Source organism: Pogona vitticeps, chromosome 4 (genome assembly GCF_051106095.1).
Source record: "Pogona vitticeps strain Pit_001003342236 chromosome 4, PviZW2.1, whole genome shotgun sequence".
Classification (NCBI taxonomy): domain Eukaryota; kingdom Metazoa; phylum Chordata; class Lepidosauria; order Squamata; family Agamidae; genus Pogona; species Pogona vitticeps.
The window spans coordinates 96,591,925-96,615,314 of NC_135786.1; the positions used below are offsets into that span (position 1 = coordinate 96,591,925).

At 41.4% G+C, this 23,390-nt stretch overlaps 2 protein-coding genes and 1 long non-coding RNA gene across 3 annotated transcripts; all 3 read left to right on the forward strand.

The window, feature by feature from the left end:
* Nucleotides 1–707: 707 nt before the first annotated feature.
* Nucleotides 708–10,731, forward strand: LOC140707030 (uncharacterized). The gene is made up of 12 exons (XM_078391796.1): nucleotides 708–1,002; nucleotides 1,479–1,511; nucleotides 2,175–2,213; nucleotides 3,032–3,076; nucleotides 5,128–5,163; nucleotides 5,325–5,360; nucleotides 5,521–5,556; nucleotides 5,703–5,738; nucleotides 6,123–6,167; nucleotides 6,341–6,385; nucleotides 9,711–9,755; nucleotides 9,934–10,731. The coding sequence occupies exons 1-12, from the start codon at nucleotides 935–937 to the stop codon at nucleotides 9,980–9,982; spliced, it is 513 nt and encodes a 170-aa protein (XP_078247922.1). The 5' UTR covers nucleotides 708–934; the 3' UTR covers nucleotides 9,983–10,731.
* Nucleotides 10,732–10,796: 65 nt separating this feature from the next.
* LOC144588648 (uncharacterized) lies at nucleotides 10,797–14,093 on the forward strand. Its single transcript, XR_013544296.1, has 3 exons — nucleotides 10,797–10,848; nucleotides 11,428–11,472; nucleotides 13,337–14,093. It is a non-coding gene; the product is annotated as an uncharacterized LOC144588648 (long non-coding RNA).
* A 26-nt stretch (nucleotides 14,094–14,119) lies between these two features.
* Nucleotides 14,120–22,622, forward strand: LOC144589105 (uncharacterized). The gene is made up of 7 exons (XM_078393069.1): nucleotides 14,120–14,218; nucleotides 14,582–14,626; nucleotides 15,668–15,700; nucleotides 16,952–16,993; nucleotides 17,082–17,123; nucleotides 21,537–21,578; nucleotides 22,490–22,622. The coding sequence occupies exons 1-7, from the start codon at nucleotides 14,120–14,122 to the stop codon at nucleotides 22,538–22,540; spliced, it is 354 nt and encodes a 117-aa protein (XP_078249195.1). The 3' UTR covers nucleotides 22,541–22,622.
* Nucleotides 22,623–23,390: the final 768 nt, after the last annotated feature.

The following is a 23,390-nucleotide window of genomic DNA, read 5'->3' on the forward strand; positions in this document are numbered from 1 at the left end:
CAATCCAAAACCTCATATCCCAGAAAATACTATGTGGAGGAAGGGGGAGGTCACAATTACTCTGCGTGGAAGAGTTGTGGCATGGGATAAGTTAAGGAACAGCCGCTGTTAACTATTAAACAGCCCAGACTCCGGAACTCTTCAAGTAAACAGCAGAACAGTGAGGTGTAGAGCAGTCAAGGAATGGCTCACGATGAGATGCAAGAGGTCATACCAGAGCATATTCTCAACTGCTGTAGCAATGTACCACTCGCCAGCCGGTTACCCTGTGGTAGGTGCTCCTTCCCCCCATTTACCAGCAATGGATGGACCATTGGTTAAAAAACTTGTGGCTGAATAATTACAAAGAAGATGACACTTTTGTACAAGCATATAAATTACAAGTAGGTATGTAGGCAAATCCTAGTAAGCCCCGCTCCTCCTCGCAATGAAGCATTACCAGCAGTGACCAACTGGGGTGGCACTTTTGCCCTGTCTGGATAAGCTCTTTCTCCTATTTTTTGTGCAAGTTCTACTGCCAGGATCTTTTCACTTCAACATTTATAGACAAAGCTCTCTCTCTTTCTCTTTTTCTTTCTTTCTTTCTTTCTTTCTTTCTTTCTTTCTTTCTTTCTTTCTTTCTTTCTTTCTTTCTTTCTTTCTTTCTTTCTTTCTTTCTTTCTTTCTTTCTTTCTTTCTTTCTTTCTTTCTTTCTTTCTTTCTTTCTTTCTTTCCTGAAACAGGTTTCTTTGGATCCAAAAATGACTAGCTGGACCATCTTATATGTTTGTTTGTTTGTTTGTGTTGTTGTTTTAGCAGAGTGGAACCAAGGTTACAGTTGGCAGCAGTGGATCCTCTCCTTCAGGTGGTGGCAGTGGAACAAGGATTATATTTGGTGGCAGTGGATCCCCTGCTTCAGCTGGTACCAGTGGCACCTCCACTTCCAGTGGCGGCAATGGAGTTACTATTACAGTTGGCAGCAGTGGATCCTCTACATACGGTGGTGGCAGTGGTTGTCGTCAGGTGAGAAGCTTTTTCCACAAAATTAGCAATAGAATGTTGGGTGCTGGTCTTTGACCATAATAAAGTAAATTTGATATGAATAACAAGGAAAAACTGCAAAAATTGTACCATATGTTGTCATTTGGGGGGATTAAATCCTTTTTATTATCCCTAATGTATGCAAATAAAGTTACACTATAGTTGTAGCAATACCATAACAGAAATAATTGTTCAGTTTAACATATGTAAAGACTGAGTTCCGAAATTGTATCATATCCCAATTCTGGGAGAAATGTGGTATACAAATGCAACAAACAAACAATTTAAAATATGACGGGTTTGCATTATGGGGAAGAACCTCAAGCTATTTTCCACCAGCGGTTTCTTAACCATGGTAAGCACTACTAACAAAGCAGGAAATAAAAGTCATCTAGAGGTAAACTTTGTTTCTGATTTTCAAAACAACAACAGTTATTCTGGTTTTTTTTTTCCTTCAGGGCTATAGATATGAAGGCAATTCATGTAAGCCGGTAAGTTTGGAATAGACTTTTATAGATACACACATAGATTTTCACTGTAATTGTGAGGCCCCACACAGGCATGCATGAGGAGTATATTGAAGAAACTGGCCCATAAGGCAAATTCTAAAATCCAAATGAAGGTATTGCTTGTGCGACTGGAAATCATCTGCTTTCAATGGTGTGAGGCTCCCTAGCTGTTAGTTAAAGAAACACCCAATACATTTAGGATATAGAAACACCCTGGCGACATTTGCTGAGATGATCAGTGCTCTCCAGTAGTGTATAGAGTGTTAGAGCATGTTACAAAATTAATTTAGTTTTTAATTTGTGCTCTTGGTTTCTAAACAACTGCATGCAGATAGCTCATAGATTTTAACTTTTTAATGGCAATACAGTACTGGTATAGATCAGAATTAGGCAACTATGACCCTCCAGATGTTTTTGGCCGATAACTATCATCATCACTTACCTTACCCAGCCTTGCCAATGGTGAGAGATTATGGAGTTGCAGTCTTAAAAATACCTGTAGGTCCACTATTACCTGCACCTGCTATAAACATTTTAATCAATCAGTCAATCATTATCACCTCTTTTGTTCCTGTATTCTTTCAAGGGACACAAGTCCCTATTTCTAAAATAATTTTTTAAAAATTGATTACATTTCTTTCATAGAGTGGATCGTCATCTCAGCAAAGTTATGGAAGTAACCAGGTAAAGTAGTTGTACTTTAAAACAAAATGCTGCTTTGCTTACCCTTCTTCACATTCATTATTTATAATAAAATAATTACCAGGGAAGCAGCTGTCCTTCTTGCAGAAAGAACAATGGATTTTTGTATTCTTAAAACCAAGGGTGAAAGGATGTGCCCATCCCTACTAACAGTGGGAGGGATTCTTCTTCCCATCGCCCACCAGGCACCTCCCCAAAATCTTCTGTAGAGGGTTGAGCAAAAGGCTGGAGAGGATAAGAAAGGGAGATCCTGTTCTGTGAGTGGAACTGGAAGTCAGTTTGCAGATTTTTAAAAATTTATCCCTTATGGACCTTTAACTTGCAGCAATTTCTCCCCTGTTATCATATGTACATGTATCTTTATCATTTGTCTGATTACTAAGCTTCTCTGAGCTTTTTCATATAAAATATGTAAGTCTAGTCAGTAAAACCAAAGAATCCTAAGTAGACACACACACACAAAGAAATTTAGCTCAACTATCAAGCAAAATCATTTAACTAAGATCCATCCAGTGTGGAATAAAAATATCCTGATGCTATGTCAAAGACTGCTTTACAAAAAGCATACTATTCTGGAGAGGAAATTTGTGCATTACAAATCATGCATTAGTATTTGATTTAACTGCAACACAATTGTCTTCAAAGCAAGTTAACCTCTTTCTTAGGGGCCTCTGACATTTTAGACAACACTGCCCTCTGGTGTCAATTAACTCTGGGATCTCCAGGAAGACCTAAGTAGTAACATTTACTAATGCAATTTTAATTAATTTCCCTCCCCCTAATACTTGTTTTCTTTCTAGGGTGGACAAAGTGGGTCATATGGCAGCAGTAGCCAATATGGACAGGTAAAATATTTTTTAAAACATCAAGCATTTTTCAAAATATATGTCCTAGCAATAGGTACTATGTGATACCCAGTGTTGTATAGTGGATGAAGTGACAGACTAGGACTTAGGAGGCATGAGTTCAAATCTTCACACAGCCATGAAAACACCCTGGGATATGGAACTAGTAAAGCCACTCCGTAAATATCTCACTTACCTTGAAAGCCTATTAGGGTCAGTTTAATTCAGTTCCAGTGTGATGGAACATAACAAGAACAAACAATATACAGCTTGTTAATACAGTATGTGGCTTATTTATAAATAGAATGCACAGAGATAATAAATAAAGAAACAATTTTTTAAAAAATAAAAATGTATGCATATTGTTTCTTCTGAATATAGAAAGGAATTTTATGCAACTAGAGTAACATAATATTCTTCTAGCAGCAGCCAATATGGCCAGGCAAGAACTATTTCCTAGTACTGAATGTAATGCATACCATGCTATTATACAGTAGATTTGGAATTTGGACTTACAGCCCTTTGGATTTAGAATTTGGAATTTTAAAAATTCAGAATTTCTGGATATCCAGAACTCCTTTACAGTCAATACGGTATAGAAAAAGAGGCAAAGCTTTGGTCTCCTTTTTAATAAGCCAGGAATGGAGTTTCACCACAAGAGATGGGCACTTCGTATTTGTTTCCCTGGGGAAATGAATACAAACCATGGCACCACAGGTGGCCCAATCCCAACCTCAAGAAATGGTCCGGCCACTTACCAAAGCACCAGTCGCAGAAGCAGGCCAGCCTGCCCTTCCCCACCTTCCCACACAGCCGACCACTGTGGCGTGGAGGCAGGATGGAGAGTCTCCTTGCTCAGCCAATGAGTGTTCGGTTGTACGGGGAGGTGGGAAAGGGCCAGTTGGGCTCCTTCTGTGATTGGCAAAACAATGATGGCAATGAAGCCAAGGGCCACATAGAGTCCAGTAAGTGGCCCAGCCTGTTCTGAGGGGGGGGCACCGCAGCACACTGTTCGTATTCCTTTCCCCAGGGAAACAAATTCAAAGTGCTCATCTCTAATCACCACCCTTCTGCCGGTAGGACTACTGCTGTATCCAGAGTGCTCTGTCCAGGAGAGAAGGGGAAAAACACTTAGAAATACAAATGGGACCTAAAATCAACAGAAACAGCTGCAGCATTTCTGGAAACACTTTTAGTGTCCACCAATGAAGCGTTATGTTGGTAAATGATGTCATATCTGAAGGGAGGCCGTGAACGAGCTAGCCTCCCCACAGACATCTACAGCAGTCACAACGATGACAGGGTGCGTCCGCTCCATCTGTCTTCATGGCACAGCCAGCAATGACACTGGTACAGCCAGTCTCTCCTTGCAGCCATGGGTTTTGAATCCCACAATTACGTTTTTATGAGCACAACACACACCAAGAGAATGACTCTGCCGCCAGTGAGCACAAACACAGTCCTCCTGGGACAAGCTTCAAGACCAATTCAGGGTCTAGGTTATATGTATGCAATACACATTTTTCTTCCTTTTCCAGGGAGGGAAAGACTTTTTGGCCAAGTATCCAGGGGGAGGCCTAGAATAATAAGTAGAGAAAGCCACTTAGACTGACTGACAGTAGTGACTTCCATTGACTCCCTTCATAGGCCATGGAACCAGGGAGGAATTCTCGAACTTTAGTGGGAGAAAGGGGGGGAAAAGATCTCCCATATTTATTTTGCACAGGGATGTATAAACTAAAACAAATTGAAATTTGATGTGAATTCTCCACTTAGAGGCCCTGGTCTTCTTCTGCTGGGTCCCACAGCTTCCCCTAGAATCTCTGATTCCAGTTCTTTCCATCAGACTCCTCCCCACCATGGGCAATCTAAAAATCTGCTCTAGAGGACTGGGAAGCTCTTTCAGGGGTGGGGCGATGGAGAAGAAAACCCCAATTCCCCTTGTGCTGGAGACTTCTTAGATCTTGTCCAGCCAGTCAATGAAGATTACGGTAGATTAGATTAAGATTTATTGATGTAATTCTCAGACCAGGTAATTGTTTTCCGTATAGAGTGGATCATACGGAGGTGGCGGCCAATATGGACAGGTGAGACCTCTTCAATATACAGTATGTATGGAATACATGTTTTAAAGGGATACAAAAATTGAATTACAAAAGAGTATGTTTATTTATGCTCTTCAATATAAAAAGTAGTTTTCTTCGGATATATTAAAGTAACCCATCTCATTCATAATTATTTTGTACAGAGTGGATCATATGGTGGCAGCAGCCAATATGGACAGGTAAGAACTCTTTAATATAGAGCTTAGATGTAACATGTTTTAAGATAGAGAGGGAGAAAAATTAGAATGAACATAAGTGTTTATGTTTGTTTCTGCTCTTGAGTAGAGAAAGTAGTTCAGTTTAGATGTCTTAAGGTAATCCTTTTTTTTTCCTGTACAGAGTGGATCATATGGTAGCAGCAGCCAATATGGGCAGGTAAGAACTCTTTAATAACTAGCAGATGTCTAAGACAAATATTTAGTAGAGGGGTGCAGAAAACACTGCCCTTCGATAAATAAAGTAACTTAATTCAGATCTATCAAGGTAACTCATTTGTAATCAATAACTATATTTCTGTACAGGGTGGATCTTATGGTGGGAGCAGCCAATATGGACAGGTACTATCATCTTTAATATAATGGCTAAAATTTCATGCAATATGTAAGTACTGTACAGGCACAGAACTCTGCCTTTTGCATGTAATCTACAGCTTGTAGTTAACACAAGCCAGACGTTGCCCAATGAAAACCAATGGATTTTACATTTGCCCAAAGGACTAGTGAATACCTGCTTATACAATGGGGTGTTTCAGCAACAACAGGGCCATGGCATCTGTGGAAAAGAGAATTAGCATTCCAGCCATATAGACATAATATCTATTTTAGTATGCAGTGAGAAACAGCAAATAAAATTAAAATGAGTATTTTCTTACCCCAAATATATCAAGTTGTGTTGTGCAAAAAAAAAAAGCCTTTTGTAATCAATAACTCTTTTCTGTACAGAGTGGACAGAGTGGATCATACAGCGGTGGCCGCCCCTATGGACAGGTAAGAACTTTTAAAATACGTACAAGATGTATAAGAAATGCCTTGGTAATGTATAGCATGTACAGATTGTAGGAAACAAAATTAATACTAATATTTTTATTGCTGGATATAGGAAGTAGCTTTGTGCAGATACATTAAGGAATTTAAGAATTAATTAACTCTTTTCTGTACAGGGTGGACAGAGTGGATCATATGGTGGTGGCAGCCAGTATGGGCAGGTAAAAATATTTTCTGTATGTATGTATGTATGTATGTATGTATGTATGTATGTATGTATGTATGTGTGTGTGTGTGTGTGTGTGTGTGTGTGTGTGTGTGTGTGTGTGTGTGTGTGTGTGTGTGTGTGTGTGTGTGTGTGTGTGTGTGTGTGTGTGTATGTATGTATGTATGTATGTATGTATGTATGCCCCAATAGCTCCTCTGTATATGCCCCAATAGCTCCTCTGTATAGCAAGTTGTTGTGGGAAAGCTAATTCTTTTGTAATTAGTAAATGTCTTCTGTACAAAGTAGACAGAGCAGATTATATAGGGAGCAGCAGTCAATACTGAGAGATAAATGTGTTTAATGTTCTGTATAGTGGCTGAAATCCTACTCACACAGCTGTTCTGCCTAAGGTGGATGCCGTCATCAGCCATAACAACTTTTCAGAAATAAAACACTTTCCCTCCCCTCCCCCTCCAAAGGTCCCGAGAGTTCTATGGGATCCCTTTCATATGTGGGGAAGCCATTTGGGCCAGCAGGATGGGGGGGAGATATCTTTAATTTTCAAAACTCTGCCTTTTGCATGTAATCTACACCTTTTAGTTAACACAAGCCAAAGGTTGCCCAATGAAAACCAATGGATTCTACACTTGCCCAAAGGACTAGTGAATACCTGCTTGTACAATGGTGTGTTTCAGCAACAACAGGGCCATGGCATCTGTGGAAAAGAGAATTAGAATTCCAGCCATATATACATAATATCTATTTTAGTAGGTATCCTTCAGTCTCGAGAGACTATGGTATTGTGCCCTGTATGGAGGACTTGGAACAGAGTGACAATCTCTTCCACACTGAAGACAAATCCAATCTGTCCCCTGTCAAGCTCCCTGATTTTGCTGCTTTTGGGACTGCCTCTTTGCCTCGGCCTGGTGGACAAGGGTCTCTTCAAATTGGGAGAGGCCGTGATGCAACGCCTGTCTCCAGGCTGAACGCTCAGATGTCAGAGTTTCCCATCTGTTGAGGTCTATTCCTAAGGCCTTCAGATCCTGCTTGCAGATGTCCTTGCAGCTGTGGTCTCCCTCTGGGGCGATTTCCCTGCACTAATTCTCCATACAGGAGATCCTTTGGAATCCGACCATCAGCCATTCTCACGACATGCCCAAGCCAACGTAGACGTTGCTGTTTCAGTAATGTATGCATGCTGAAAATTCCAGCTCATTCTAGGACTACTCCATTTGGAACTTTGTCCTGCCAGGTGATACCAAAAATCCGTCAGAGGCAACGCATATGGAAGGTGTTCAGCTTCCTGTCCTGCCGTGCACAAAGGGTCCAGGACTCGCTGCAGTGCAGGAGTGTGCTCAGGACACAGGCTCTATAGACCTGGATCTTGGTATGTGCCGTCAGCTTCTTATTGAGCCATACTCTCTTTGTGAGTCTTCAGAACATGGTAGCTGCTTTGCCAATGCGTTTATCCAGCTCGACATCTAGAGAGAGAGTGTCAGAGATCGTTGAGCCAAGGTACACAAAGTCATGAACAACCTCCAATTCTTGTGTGGAGATGGTAATAGAGGGAGGTGAATCCACGCCCTGGCCCATTACTTGTGTTTTCTTCAGGCTGATTGTTAGTCCAAAGTCCTGGCAGGCCTTGCTGAAACGATTCATGAGTTGTTGGAGGTCTTCAGCAGAGTGGGCAACAATGGCTTCATCATCTGCAAAGAGGAAGTCCCGCATGCATTTCAGTTGGACTTTGGTCTTTGCTCTCAGTCTAGAGAGATTAAACAGCTTTCCGTCTGATCTAGTCAGGAGATAGACACCTTCTGTTGCAGTTCCAAAGGCATGCCTCAGCATGACAGCAAAAAAGATCCCAAAAAGGGTTGGTGCGAGGACACAGCCCTGTTTCACTCCACTTCGGATGTCAAAGGGATCTGATGTTGAGCCATCAAAAACTACAGTGCCTTTCATTCCATCATGGAAGGACCTGATGATGTTAAGGAGACGAGGTGGACATCCAATCTTGGGAAGTATTTTAATAAGGCCATCCCTGCTAACCAAGTCAAATGCTTTTGTAAGGTCTATGAAGGCCACTAAGAGTGGCTGTTGTTGTTCCCTGCATTTCTACTGCAACTGTTGGAGGGAGAATACCATGTCAGTGGTGGATCTATTAGCTCAAAATCCACACTGTGATTCTGGATAGACTCTGTCTGCAAGAACCTGGAGCCTCTTCAGGACAACACGGGCAAGTAGCTTCCTTACAATGCTAAGAAGAGAGATGCCACGGTAGTTATTGCAGTCGCCCCTGTCGCCTTTGTTCTTATACAATGTAACGATGTTTGCGTCCTTCATGTCCTGTGGTACTCCACCTTCCAAAAGACTTCATACAGTTCAGTGGTGATGATCTCCTTACAGCATTTCAGCACTTCAACAGGGATGTTGTCCCCTCCAGGTGCCTTGCCGGAGGCGAGGGAATCCAAGGCCGCTTTTATTTCTGCTAAGGTTGGTTCGCTGTCCAGCTCTTCCAAGACAGGCAGGCACTCAATGTTATTTAATGCTTCTTCGGTTACTACATTCTCTCTGGAATATAGCTCAGAGTAGTGCTGCACCCAGCGTTCCATCTGCTGTGCTCGGTCCTGGATGATCACACCTGTAGCAGACTTCAAGGGAGCAGATTTCTTCTGTATTGGACATAAGGCCTGCTTGATACCATCATACATTCCTTTGATGTTACCTGTGTCCACTGCTATCTGTATTTGAGAGCAGAGCTGAAGCCAATAATCATTGGAGCATCTCCTGGCAGCCTGTTGGACTTGGCTACGAGCAGCTCGAAGAGCTTGCAAGTTGTACTCACTAGGACAGGCTTTGTATGCTGCTAGAGCTCTTCTCTTATCCTCAATGGTTGGCATCAAATCCTCCGAATGGGATTTGAACCAGTCAGCCATCTTTTTGGTCTTCTTGCCAAAGGTGGACAGGGCAGTGTTATATACAGCGTTCTTGAAATGTTCCCATTGTTCGGGTGCATTTACATTAGCTGGACCTGAAAGGATTTCCTCAAGGGCTTGGGCAAATTCCTTCACTTTTCTTTGATTGCGAGTCTTGCTGATGTCAATACGTGGTCTTCCTTCCTTTTTCTTGTGATACAATCTCTTCGTTCGCAGTTTTACTCTACTACACACCAGGGAGTGATCAGTATTGCAACCAGCACTCTGGTAGCTGATATTTTAGTATGCAGAGAGAAACAGCAAATAAAATTAAAATGAACATTTTCTTTCCCCAAATATATCAAGTTGTGTTGTGCAAAAAAAAAAAAAAAAGCCTTTTGTAATCAATAATTCTTCTCTGTACAGAGTGGGCAGAGTGGATCATACAGCGGTGGCCGCCCCTATGGACAGGTAAGAACTTTTGAAATATGTACAAGATGTATAAGAAATGCCTTGGTAAGGTATAGGATGCAGAGATTGCAGGAAACAAAATTAATACTAATACTGTATTTTTATTCCTGGATATAGGAAGTAGCTTTGTGCAGATACATTAAGGAATTTAAGAATTAATTAACTCTTTTCTGTACAGGGTGGACAGAGTGGATCATATGGTGGTGGCAGCCAGTATGGGCAGGTAAAAACATTTTCAATATGTATGTATGTATGTATGTATGTATGTATGTATGTATGTATGTATGTATGTATGTATGTATGTATGTATGTATGTAATATGTGCCCGAATAGCAGACAGTGTGTTTGTATAGTAATAGATTATTTGTATACATTATAAATTATTTTTTTCTGCTCCTCTGTATAGCACGTTGTTGTGGGAAAGCTAATTCTTTTGTAATTAGTAAATGTCTTCTGCACAAGGTGGACAGAGCAGATTATATAGGGGGCAGCAGTCAATACTGAGAGGTAAATGTCTTTAATGTTCTATATAATGGCTGAAATCCTATTCACACAGCTGTCCTGCCTAAGGTGGATGCTGTCATCAGCCATAGCAACTTTTCAGAAATAAAACACTTCCCCTCCCCTCCCCCTCCAAAGGTCCTGAGAGTTCTATGGAATCCCTTTCATATGTGGGGAAGCCATTTGGGCCAGCAGGATGGAGGGGAGGTCTTTAATTTTCAAAACTCTGCCTTTTGCATGTAATCTACACCTTTTAGTTAACACAAGCCAAAGGTTGCCCAATGAAAACCAATGGATTTTACACTTGTCCAAAGGACTGGTGAATACCTGCTTGTACAATGGTGTGTTTCAGCAACAACAGGGCAATGGCATTTGTGGAAAAGAGAATTAGAATTCCAACCATATATACATAATATCTATTTTAGTATGCAGTGAGAAACAGCAAATAAAATTAAAATGAGTATTTTCTTACCCCAAATATATCAAGTTGTGTTGTGCAAAACAAAACAAAAAAGCCTTTTGTAATCAATAAATCTTTTCTGCACAGAGTGGGCAGAGTGGATCATACAGCGGTGGCCGCCCCTATGGACAGGTAAGAACTTTTAAAATACAGTGGTGCCTCGCTTAATGAGCGCACCGTATAACGACGAAATCGCATAGCGATGGGGTCTCAGCGATCGCAAATGCGATCGCATACTGATGGCCCCTATGGGCAAAACTCGCTTTGTGAAGATCGGTAAACGTTTCGCTTACCGATCTTCGCAAAACGAAGCCCGACGATCAGCTGTTCGGCGGCTCCAAAATGGCCGCCGGAAGCCCCGAAATGGCCGCGCGCAGCGTTTTCATGCCCTGCCCTCGCTTAAAGAGGGTGCGAAAATGGCTGCCGGACCCGGGAAGCATCGCTGAACGGTGAGTTTTCGGCCCATTATGGGCTTTTCTGTCCCGTTTAGCGATGTTTCGCCATAGCGAAGGTTAATCCGGAACAGATTAACCTCGCTATGCGAGGCACCATTGTACATACAAGATGTATAAGAAATGCCTTGGTAATGTATAGCATGCAGAGATTGCAGGAAACAAAATTAATACTAATATTTTTATTGCTGGATATAGGAAGTAGCTTTGTGCAGATACATTAAGGAATTTAAGAAATAATTAACTCTTTTCTGTACAGGGTGGACAGAGTGGATCATATGGTGGTGGCAGCCAGTATGGGCAGGTAAAAACATTTTCAATATGTCTGTCTGTCTGTCTGTCTGTCTGTCTGTCTGTCTGTCTGTCTGTCTGTATGTATGTATGTATGTATGTATGTATGTATGTATGTATGTAATATATGCCCCAATAACAGACAGTGTGTTTATATAGCAATAGATTATGTGTATACGTTATAAATTATTTTTTTCTGCTCCTCTGTATAGCAAGTTGTTCTGGGAAAGCTACTTCTGTACAAGGTAGACAGAGCAGATTATATAGGGAGCAGCAGTCAATACTGATTTACCCTGCAATATGAAATACTTTTTTTGCTGAGGTTTGAAAGTCTGGTGGCAGTCACATGGTATGAAAATTGTTGCCTGCATCTCCTTATGATATGGCTAAGGCATTGCATTTTTACACTGCCAAGTGTGTGTCCTCCTAGGAAAACCTTTAATAAGTTTTAAAGCTGAGTTGAGGGGCTACACCGGCTTTTAAAATCATTTCATTTGAGGCTTTCCTGCTCTGCCCTCACGCTGACCGCTCACCCCAGCTGCTGTGGTGAGGTGAAGAAAAGACAGAGAGAGAGAAAGGGGGGGTGCAAAGCTGCCCCTTTAAGAATGCTCCAGCAGTTCCCATTTGTGCCCATAGACTACATCACAGAAATGTCTTTATAGTGGTGTACAAACACGGATCCAAGCACGGATCCTCCTGAATCCCTATAATCTTAACTTGGGATCTGGCCCAAAACACTGCTCTCTTGGAAAAAAGTTTAATATGAGGATTGAGCTGGGAGGTAGAGCGAGGGGAGAAGGAGGAGTGCCTGACCACTTTATCTGTCTCCTGAGAAATCTATATGTGGGACAGGAAGCAACAGTTAGAACTGGATATGGAACAACTGATTGGTTCAAAATTGGGAAAGGAGTACGACAAGGCTGTATATTGTCTTCCGGCTTATTTAATTTATATGCAGAATACATCATGTGAAATGCAGGACTCGATGAATCCCAAACCGGAATTAAGATTGCCGGAAGAAATATCAACAACCTCCGATATGCAGATGATACCACTCTGATGGCAGAAAGTGAGGAGGAATTAAAGAACCTCGTAGTAATGAGGGTGAAAGAAGAAAGCGCAAAATATGGTCTGAAGCTCAACATAAAAAAAAACTAAGATCATGGCCACTGGTCCCATCACCTCCTGGCAAATAGAAGGGGAAAATATGGAGGTAGTGACAGATTTTACTTTCTTGGGCTCCATGATCACTGCAGATGGTGACAGTAGCCATGAAATTAAAAGACGCCTGCTTCTTGGGAGGAAAGCGATGACAAACCTAGACAGCATCTTAAAAAGTAGAGACATCACCTTGCCGACAAATCTCTGCATAGTCAAAGCTATGGTTTTTTCCAGTAACAATGTATGGAAGTGAAAGCTAGACCATAAAGAAGGCTAACCACTGAAGAATTGATACTTTTGAGTTGTGGTGATGGGGGAGACTCTCGAGAGTCCCCTGGACTGCAAAGAGAACAAACCTATCCATTTTGAAGAAAATCAACCCTGAATGCTCACTGGAAGGTGAGACGCTGAAGCTGAGGCTCCAATACTTTGGCCATCTCATGAGAAGAGAAGACTCCCTGGAAAAGACCCTGATGTTGGGAAAGTGTGAGGGCAAAAGGAGAAGGGAATGACAGATGACAAGATGGTTGGACAGTGTCATCGAAGCTACCAACATGAATTTGACCCAAATCCAGGAGGCAGTGGAAGACAGGAGGGCCTGGCATGCTCTGGTCCATGGGGTCACGAAGAGTTGGACACGACTTAACGACTAAACAACAAAATATGTATATGTGTATACGTATATATGTATATGTAATAACCTGTTTTCTTTACAGAGTGGATCATATGGAAGCAGCAACAGCTATGGACAGGTAAAAATATTTTATAATGTGGTATTTATGAAATTTATGCCATAGTAGGGTTTGTGGATGCATAATCCAGTTGATTTTCTGTGCTTTTTTGGCTGTTTTACAACAGCATCAACTATGGCATCTTTCTGGAGCACTTGAGTTGGGTGAAGGGACTGCTCTGTAGTGGTTCTGCTGGTTTGGCTCATTTCCAGATTATGATGCCAGGGGTTTCCGCTTGAACATGGAGATTTCCTCCTGTAGAGTCCTCCTTATCACCTACATGAAACCACTGAAGTAGTCATTGGGGGGTGATGGAATATATTGTTATCAGTACAGTGGTGCCCCGCTTGACGATGATAATCCGTTCCAGGAAAATCGCTGTTAAGCAAAATTGTTGTCAAGTGAAAAAAAGCACCCATTGGAATGCATTGAAAACTGGTTAATGCGTTCCAATGGGGAAATACCTCATCGTCCAGTGAAGATCGCCCATAGAGGACCACCGATCAGTTGTTTAAAATCGCTGTCTTCTGAAGCAGGGGTCCGGAAAACAGCCATTTTGCGAAGGGAAGCCATTTTGCAGAGCTGGAAAAAACATCGTTTCGTGAACAAATGGTTCGCAAAACAGGGACCTAATCAACGTAAAGCGAAAATAACCCATCGGGACCATCGTTTTGCGTTCACAATAGCGATCGCAAAAAACTCATCGTCAAGCAATTTTGTCATCTACCAGGGTCGTCATAAAGCTGGGCACCACTGTATCGTGATGACATGGAACTCTGTTCTTCTTTCTCTTTGGAGCTCCAGTTGCCTGCTAGACCACAGCATGGCTGCTGCAATGAACTAACTTCTAATAAACCCTCTCCTGAAGTATTTGCCACTGCACTCCGCTGTTGGCTACGCTTTTGCTTTAGTCTTCTCAATCTGCACCGCTGATACTTCCCTGTCAGTTTTGTCCATCAATCTGAATTTCAGATTATGGCAATGAAAATGAGAGTGTAGATTTTACATTTTACCATATTCATGCTGTAGGCCAAGGCAAAATCATGGTTGTGAACAACAGTAAGTCTGACATAACACTTTGCATCTCATACCTGAACCAGCCTCAAACCTTCTGAATTTGCATTGATTTTTCCTCTGAGGGATATTCAATTCTAGACTCCTCATCCTGCACGAATTAAGCAGCTCTTCTTGTGAGAAGAAATAATTTGGTCCATTCTTTTTCCTTGGCAGGGTTCTCAGTACAGTGGAGGTTACAGCAGTAACCGTTGTGATGAAGTAAGTGATCTGTAATGTTCTTAATTCCATGTCAAGGATAATTTCCACACTGAGGCAGAACAAGGCTCAGGATAATCAGCAGCCATACTTGACAGGTGTGCAAAATGCTGAATCATGCAGTCTGGGATGATGCAATGTCCACACTGATTGGCTGTATGTAAATGTGCATGTGTATAACTGTGGGGACCTGTGGAGAAGATGTATGGATTTCTTCTATGAATGTCATGCTGAATGTCATACAGAAGTTCATACTGCTGAACTTCTGTATATACTGTAAATACACTTGGTGTTGGAAGAAGCTGTGTGAATCAACTGGACTGTCTGGACTGGGACAAAAACTCTGCTAACTTACACCAATGTTCCTGGCATGTGACATGCTTATTATCACCAGATATTAGCCATGTATTTATTTCTGAAATTGAACAGTTCTAAAAGTAGAGGAATCCTTGAGGAATTGTAGCTGTGTTTGAAACTATTATAAACTGGGGGGTGGGGGTTGTGATAGCAATGAGTCGTGGAAGGAAGTTCATCTATTTTAGATTGAGTGTAGTTCAATATATCATCTAAACCCTTGGGCCGGGGATGTGGACAACTATATTTTAAAGCCTTGAACAAGCCAGCTTCATAAACTGTGGTTCAAAGCTGACATATTCCAAATCAAACAAAATTAAGATAAACCACAATTTGACAGATTTTAAGAAATACAACACTTTTCCTCATAATCTTATGAAACAAGGAGGTGTGTTTCATATTCACCACTACTCCTAAACCTTGTCTATATTGTAGCCTTACATCAAATGTATATTATGTTCATGGGCCTGGCTTCCCCCAAAGACTCCTGAGAATCATTGCTTGACACATGTCTTGGAAATGTTCTGTTAGAGGCCCTTAATCCCTTCACAGAATTACAATTCCTACCATTCCCTAAGGAAGGAGAATGGGCACCACCCCGACCCCCATCTCCTATATACTACAAAGGGGTCTTTTAGCTCTGTTTCGGAAAATACCAATAACAGGTTCCTTTTCTCCTCTTCTGTTCAGGGTGATGCTTCTACGTATGGTGCAAAAGCTCTGGTAAATATTTTTCATTCATAATGTTTTAAAATACTAATATAATCATAATCCCATTAGTTGAGACTGAATGCATTTTGAAGAAGGCTCCAGCTGTTTCACAGATCAGAACCCCTGCAGTCATTGTTATCTGCCTTAAATAGGTTGCAGCACAGTTAATTCATGAAGGCCACCGTTATAGGTAGTTCGGCTAGTAAAGAAGAATGTGGCAGTTCATGTCCTGTTCAGGTTGTGTTACATGGAAGTACCTTATAGCAGAATCTTTCCCTTTTTTTTCTGATAGAAGGTGTGGAGAGGGGGAGGGAGGTATTCTTATTTAAGGGTTTGAACAAACCTTGGAAAGTTGCTTTTTGGGACTATATTTCCCAGAATCCTTCAACCATCTATGCTGGTTTGGGGATTCTGGGAATTGTGCTCTGAAGGAATAACTTTCCAAGCTCTGTTCCTGAAGTCTGAATAGTTAATAACTGTTCTTATGTAGTGGCTTCAAGACAATCCAACAGAAGTGGAAAATAAGTCACTTGTAACTGATTAACGCCATCTGGCATTTCTTGATAAACCACAAGAAGACTTCAGAATTGCTCACTGTTATACAATTGTTAGTGTAATGTTTTTCAGCGGCATGTTGCATTCAATCCACTGCTCATTTTGTGTAGGCAAAGATCCAGTAGGGTAGGATCATAGAATTGTAGACCTGGAAGGAATCCCAAGGGTCATAAAACCCAGCTCCATGCAGAAACAGAAAATCCACCACTAAATCAGCCCTAACAGGTAGCTACCCAACCTCCACTTTAAAAGCTGCAATGAAGGAGAATCCATCACCTTTACAGAAGCAGCAGAGGGGCTGCCGTGCTTCTTCCTGCTGGCCCCTTGCACTTCAAACAACAGCTGTGGCAGGATTTCAGTGTCCGTTTTGGTTCTGGTATGGAGGGGAGATGAAGCAAATTCCATGCCAATACCTAGGCATCTGCTGGTGTGGAGTTAGAGGTAAGCCACTACCTGTAGAGCTGATAGGCATGGACCTACAGTAAGCTTGTGGTTCAGAGTTATGACGGGTCAGTTAAATCTCTATGGCTAGGCTTTGTTTTCACTGCTTGCCTGAGAAAGGTAAAAATGGGGGTGGGGGAGTAGAACATGAAGCACCCCACTAATGTACTGACCTTCACTGCACGTGTCACAAAATGGTTCAAACTGTAGAAGATGCTACCTGTTCTAATTCCATTTAATTTCACTTGATTCATGTTGTTTTAACAGAGTTCTTCAAACTGTAGAGGCAAGAGGGATGTAGCAGCTCAAGTAAGTCCTTTCTCTTCCGTGTTATGTTGGATTTTCATTCAGGTTTCATTCAGCCTGTTAACTTGGCTTGATTTTTTTTCTCCTGCAGGATACGTTTAATGCTTTCATTGAGAAGATTCGTGAGAAAAAAGTAAGTGCCGTACTACCTACCACCATAACTTCAGTTTCATTACTGGGCAGGAGGTCTTTTGTTTGTATGAACTGGCTGCTGGTCCTGCAGTTTTCCATAGTAACATTTCTGAAATAAAGAGTATTTAATTTTATTAATTTAATTTTATTAATATTTTTACCCTGCCCATCTAGTGTCATGCCGCTACTCTGGGCAGATTACATAGATAAAAACATAAAAATACTCAGACCCCCACCTGACAAATATCATTGATTGCAAATACCAGCCCCCAAAACTCCCAGCAGTGACAGTAATCCAAAAACAAACAAATTGAAAATAAAGAACATAATGGGCAATAATGTTAGGAGAGTAGCCAGAAAGTTTCTCCTAAAAGATGGGTTTGGATTGACTTTCTGCATGCTAGGGGGAAAGAGGTCTGATGCACCTCTGCTGTCAATGAAATGTATAATATGGTGGCCACCACTGAAAAGGCCCAGTTCCTAGTCATGGGTGGCAACTCACAGCATCATCACTTGCATGGAGTGTGTGGAACAGGTGGATGATCTCAGGGAGAGGCATTCTGACAGGTAATGAAGTCCCAAACCATTAAGGGATTTATATGTTAACATGAACACCTTAAATTTGAGGGCAACTCCAGGTCAAACCCTACTAAAATCTAAATCCCTCTCCACAGACATTTTTGTATTTTCTGGGGTTAAAAGAATGTTGAAGGACTGGATCTACAATTTGGATAATGACCAGGACTTAGCCTTAGTTCACTCTTCAAATTTCTCTCACTTGTACCATCTGCTGAAAACAAACCACCCAAGGGTTCAAAACTTACATACATTTACTTTTGCCTCCTTGAGAACCACTTTCACAGAACTCTGTTTCCAAACCATGCCAACCGCTTAGACTGCAGGTACATGAATGTCCCTAAGCATCTAAGGCTATGTATTTGCAGAGCAGGTGAGATAGAGGATGTTGCCCAATATTCACTCAACTGTCAGCTCTATCAAAACCCTAGAGAAAAAACCCTGGGTAACATTTTGGCTGCCCTACAGGAAGAAAGCCCTCAGATAAAGGTGGTCAGGTTACTTTTGAACCGTGACCCATATGTTACATACAGAACAGCGCTGTTTGCAAAAGCGGCCAGAAACATTCGTGCTAATTTCCTGAGAGCCACTGCAATCAATTGTGCGGGAGACTCCCAGATATGGAGGATCTCTTATTACTTTATTTGTCTGTGATTTTTTATCATGATTTTACTTGATCATATTTGTATTTTAAACACTTGTGACGGCTTTTAGCCAATACAATAAACCTGAACCTTAAATTTGACACAGAGGTGTACAGGCAAGCCGTGCAGGCAGGCCAGAGCTGGGGAGACATGATCGTATCTCAGTATACCTCAAACCAGCAATCGCTGTATTCTTTACCTGTTCAAACTTCCATACTGCCTTCAAAGGTAGCCCCATGTAGAGAGTGTTACAGTAGTCAATCCTCAAGATTACTCATGAACTAGCATTATTAGGGATTTCCTGACCAACTAGGGCGGTTGCAGGTGTGCAATCTGAGCCTTTTTTTATTTTTATTTTGTTTTTGCCTGATAATCTGAATAGAAGTTATCCATTGCATAAACAAAATTATATTTTAAAATTATTGTTGCGAAAGCATTTGAAAGTACAATAATACTGTTGCATCTCACCCCCCTCGTCTACAAAAGGTAACAAAATAACTGTAAACTTTTAATCGGCTGCTTCCAAGGTCAGTTCTAGCCATTATGGCACAATATAGTAAGACCCTAAACATGTTAATAGAGAGATTGTTTTATTTTATTTTCGAAATAATATATGCACAAGAACCTTTTCACCTCAGTTCATCAGTCCAGCTCAAGTCATCTCTGGGCTTTTGACATGAAAGATAGTGGATAAATGGCTAAATTTGTTCTGTAAGAAATTATTGTCAAGATTATTTCCCTGCATGATTTTAAAAAGAAAGAAATGTTAGATGGAAACTGTAAACAATGTTTACTAAACTAACTTATGTCTATGTTAGTCACTGAGTAATTTATCAAGCCTCAATAAATAGGGCTCTGGATAGCATCTACTTGAAGAGCATTTATTTATTTATTTATTTATTTATTTATTTATTTATTTATTTATTTATTTATTTATTTATTTATTTATTTATTTATTTATTTATTTATTTATTTATTTATTTTATTTTATTTTATTTATACCCCGCCTGTCTGGCCCACCGGACCACTCTAGGCGGCTTCCAAATATAAAATCAAATAATAAAACATAATAAAACATAGACAAATAAATAATACTCAAACAAGAACAGCAGTTAAAATAAAAAGGAAAAGTAAGAAAAAATCAGGAGTTGGCTGGAGGGAAGGCCTGAATAAACAGCCATGTTTTAAAGATGCCCAGTGTGGGGGCCGCGTGAATTGCCGGAGGGAGATTGTTCCAGAGGCGAGGAGCCACCGCCGAGAAGGCCCGGTTTCGTGTCTTCTCCTTCTGGGCCTCTCTCGGCGTCAGGCTCCTCAGCCTCACCTCCTGACTCGCGTGGGTGATCTGGGTAGACCTTGGTGGGAGGAGGCGTTCCGCCAAATATCGAGGTCCTAAACCGTTTAGGGCCTTATAAGTAAGCATTAAAACTTTGAAGTTGACACGGAAACAGATGGGCAGCCAATGCAATGCGGCCAGCGTTGGAGAGATGTGTTGATATTTTCTATACCATTCCATGTTGTGGCCTTGCTACTACTACTCTGGGTGGTTGCCAGCAGTAAAATAAGTATCATGAACATAACCACACCACATCATCCAGCTCACAAATATAAAAATATAAGAACTGTACAGCTAAACACTCAAGATGGTGGCCACTTGCAGCATCAGAGTCTGAGAGGTGCAAATGGCTTGGGAAGCTGATATTAGGGAGAGGCGTTCCGATGGGCAGTGAGGCTCCAAGCGGTTGAGGAAGAATCCACCACCTTTACAGAAGCAGCAGAGGGGTCTCCATTAGCACCTTGAATCTGGCACCAAAGCAAACTGGCAGCCAAAGCAAGCAAGCCAGGACTGGGGAAATGTGATTGTCTCTTGAAGTCCCCCAGATCAGCCAGGCCATCGGATTTTGTATTTGCTGCAGCTTCTGTACTGCCTTCAAGGGCAGCCCCACATATATAAAAGCTCATGCTATAATAAATGTGTTAGTCCAATGGAATTGCCTTTTGCTGTAGTAGAGCTGGATTGTACTCAGTTTTATGCCCCAGCCACTTAATATTTTTATCTGCTATGATGTTAATGTTACTTTCAGCTAAAGGTTTCGGATATGTGTTCTTGGCAGAGCTTAGAAGAGTTTATTTATTTATTTATTTATTTGATTTATACCCCGCCTATCTGGACCGATGGACCACTCTTCCTTTTTGGAACTGAAATCCACCCTGAAGAATGGCGATACTGGCAAAGGGATTCTGGGAACATTAGTCCCCAAAGTAACCTTTCTATGTGTTGGTTATGGAGGAACTTCGGGATTCTTTGGTGACTTACCAGGAGGTCTCAATGGGAAGATTGGTACTGGAGGATAGTTTTCTGCTTAACTGATTTTTCCTTGTGACTCACAGGCACAGAAATGTATTCCCAAGTATGTGGTTAGTTCATACAGAGTCGTGCATAAGAGAGGCACAATGTGTTTTACGCTTACAAGAAACATTTATAAATAGAGTGGTTGCATTTGTAATGTTCTGTCTTTTGCATTTTATAAGGCAAGATATGAACAAGCCTCTTGCCCCAGCATTTCAGCCACTTTGCTCTTTTCCCCACATAAAAGCTGGTCTGAAGAAATGGTTTAAACCTGGCTTAATATTGCCACTTTTTCTCACATGAAGAAAGTAGTCACATGGCCACTGCAACTGCTGTGCTACTCCAAGTAGAGAGATGAATCTCAGAGCAAACAGGACTTTGGAAGGAGATAGTTGGATTTTTGAACACCTGGCTACCCATGTTCACCCACTCCTAGCTGGCATCAGCACTCACAGTGTAGGGTTGCATTTTTGGTATATCCCGCTCCAAAAGACACAAGAAGTCCAAAGTGTGTATGCCCATTGGTTCTCTCCCCTCTTTTGGTGGATTGACATTGGTCCTCCACTGGAACAAAGCTTGTGAACCTATCCATTGCACAAGCCCTGGCAGTCGCAGTGCAAAGCCATCAAAAATCACCCCTTCCCTAATTTTGCCTGCCCTACTTCTGTGATACCACAGAGGTCCGCCACCCACCCACCCACACACACACACACACACACACCCACACACCATGTTGAGGTTTCATAGCAGACTGGTGTGGAAAGATTATCTAAACAAATACATTTTACTTGTGCTGCTCTTAAACCATGAGCATGAATGTATTCATACTTGATTTTCCTTTTCCTAGGCTTCACCCCATCCTCTAATAAGAAGGATCCGGAGTGAAAAAGTAAGTGTTGCCCATTTATTTTTCCTCATTTGACTAGAAATGCTTCCCATATTGTTGGTGTTTTATTACAGCTCAGCATTCTTATGCTAGTTGACAGTGAAATTAAAAATGAAAACCAAGAAACCTCATGATAAACCTTGGTGATAAATTTCAGTAGAAATGTATTTTCAACCCAGTGATGTTGGCTTTCCTTCCATTTAATTTTCTTACTGTCGGCTCAAAGCATCCTCTAATAATTATAAATTTAGTTATAGAACAGTTGAAGCAGACTGCAGAGCTTGCTTACATAAGCTCATTTCCTTTCAGTCTTTTGTGCCACAGGTGGAGAGGCTGTGGCCCTCAAGGTGATGGTGAATGTTCTTCCCATCATACCTCACTGTCAGGCAGACTAGCTAGGGCTGATGGGAACTGGAGTTCAACACAACCGGCCCACATATTCCCCAGCCCTGTTCTATGCCCATCTATGTGCATCAAAAACAGCTGAAAAATATGCCACAATTCTGCTTTCTTTGAACATCTACTCCCACTTCACAAAGGTATGGCCACACATGAGTTGAACCACAGTCTGTCTTACCCTTCAGTGTCCATGCAGAGATGGAGGTGGCAGGATTTATCAAGTCACAACACAAGATACCTTATTGGAAATTGAATTCTTGGTTGTCTGAACAGTGGATGGCCTATAGTGTAATATGAGGTGGAAAAGCCTGGGTCTTCCAGTTGATTTGGACTAAAACTCCCATAATCTCTTTCCATTGTTGACCATGCCATCTGGGGATTTCTGAGGAAAAGATTGATTAACTTTGGAGGGCAAGTCCCCCCCGATAATATTTTATCAACTATCACAAAAACTTCTTGTTTGTTTACAAAAGACTGACATTCTGATTTTCTTTTTCTTTTTTTTTCCCTTGTAGGTTCGTACTCCAATCAGGGCAGCTCGAAATGAAAAAGTAAGCGCTGCCTGAGACTATTGTCTTCCTTTTAAAGAAGTGTCTATGGTACTGTAGTTGTAATCATGACCAAATAAACTCAGTTCAAAATGTAAAATGGCTGTTATTTAAGCTAACTAAAAATGTAGAATAAAATGCAGAAAGTGGCACTTATTTCTGATAACAACCAGAACACCAGTCAATCTCTCAACACTCAGAAGGACCTAGAGCCAGATAATCGACTCATGCCAACAAAATGCATCACTGGGAATTGTCTCTTCTTGTTACTCCAAACAGCTGCTGGTATGTGTGCGCTCCCCTGTGTCTTTGTAGCAAGGAAGGTGAACCATTTCCTCCCTGCTAGAGATCTTATGACCCTCACACACACTGCTCACCATTTGCTGCTGAAGGAAAGCTTCCATCGGCATCAGTCATGCAAAGATGTGGTTCGAAGAGCTCTTAATGGCTGAAACTTTTGCGCTCAAGCAATGCATGTCCTATTACGCAGGCTCAAGGGCCCGAATCTTATAGGGCTACACAATTGTGCAAGGATAATCACACAAGCGGTGGAAGGAATTTTCTTGGCTGTCTATGATGTGTTTGGTAGGCCTCTAGCAATGCAGCTGATAGTGTGACTAAGGGCCTGTCTAGACGGGTATATAGATCGGTATTTGGATCACTTTTGGTATTGTTTGGTTCAAACACATATTTGTATTTAGATTGACCCATTTGCCCCTTTAAGAGCTGTCCTGCTCCTTTCTGGTACAGTGCTAGCAGCTTCTGGTTTTTTTTTGGTACAATTCAGCACACTTCTCTTTATCCCATTGTGTAGCACATGCAGATGGCTAGTTTGCAAAGGAATGGAGGAAATTTGTTATTACCCTAT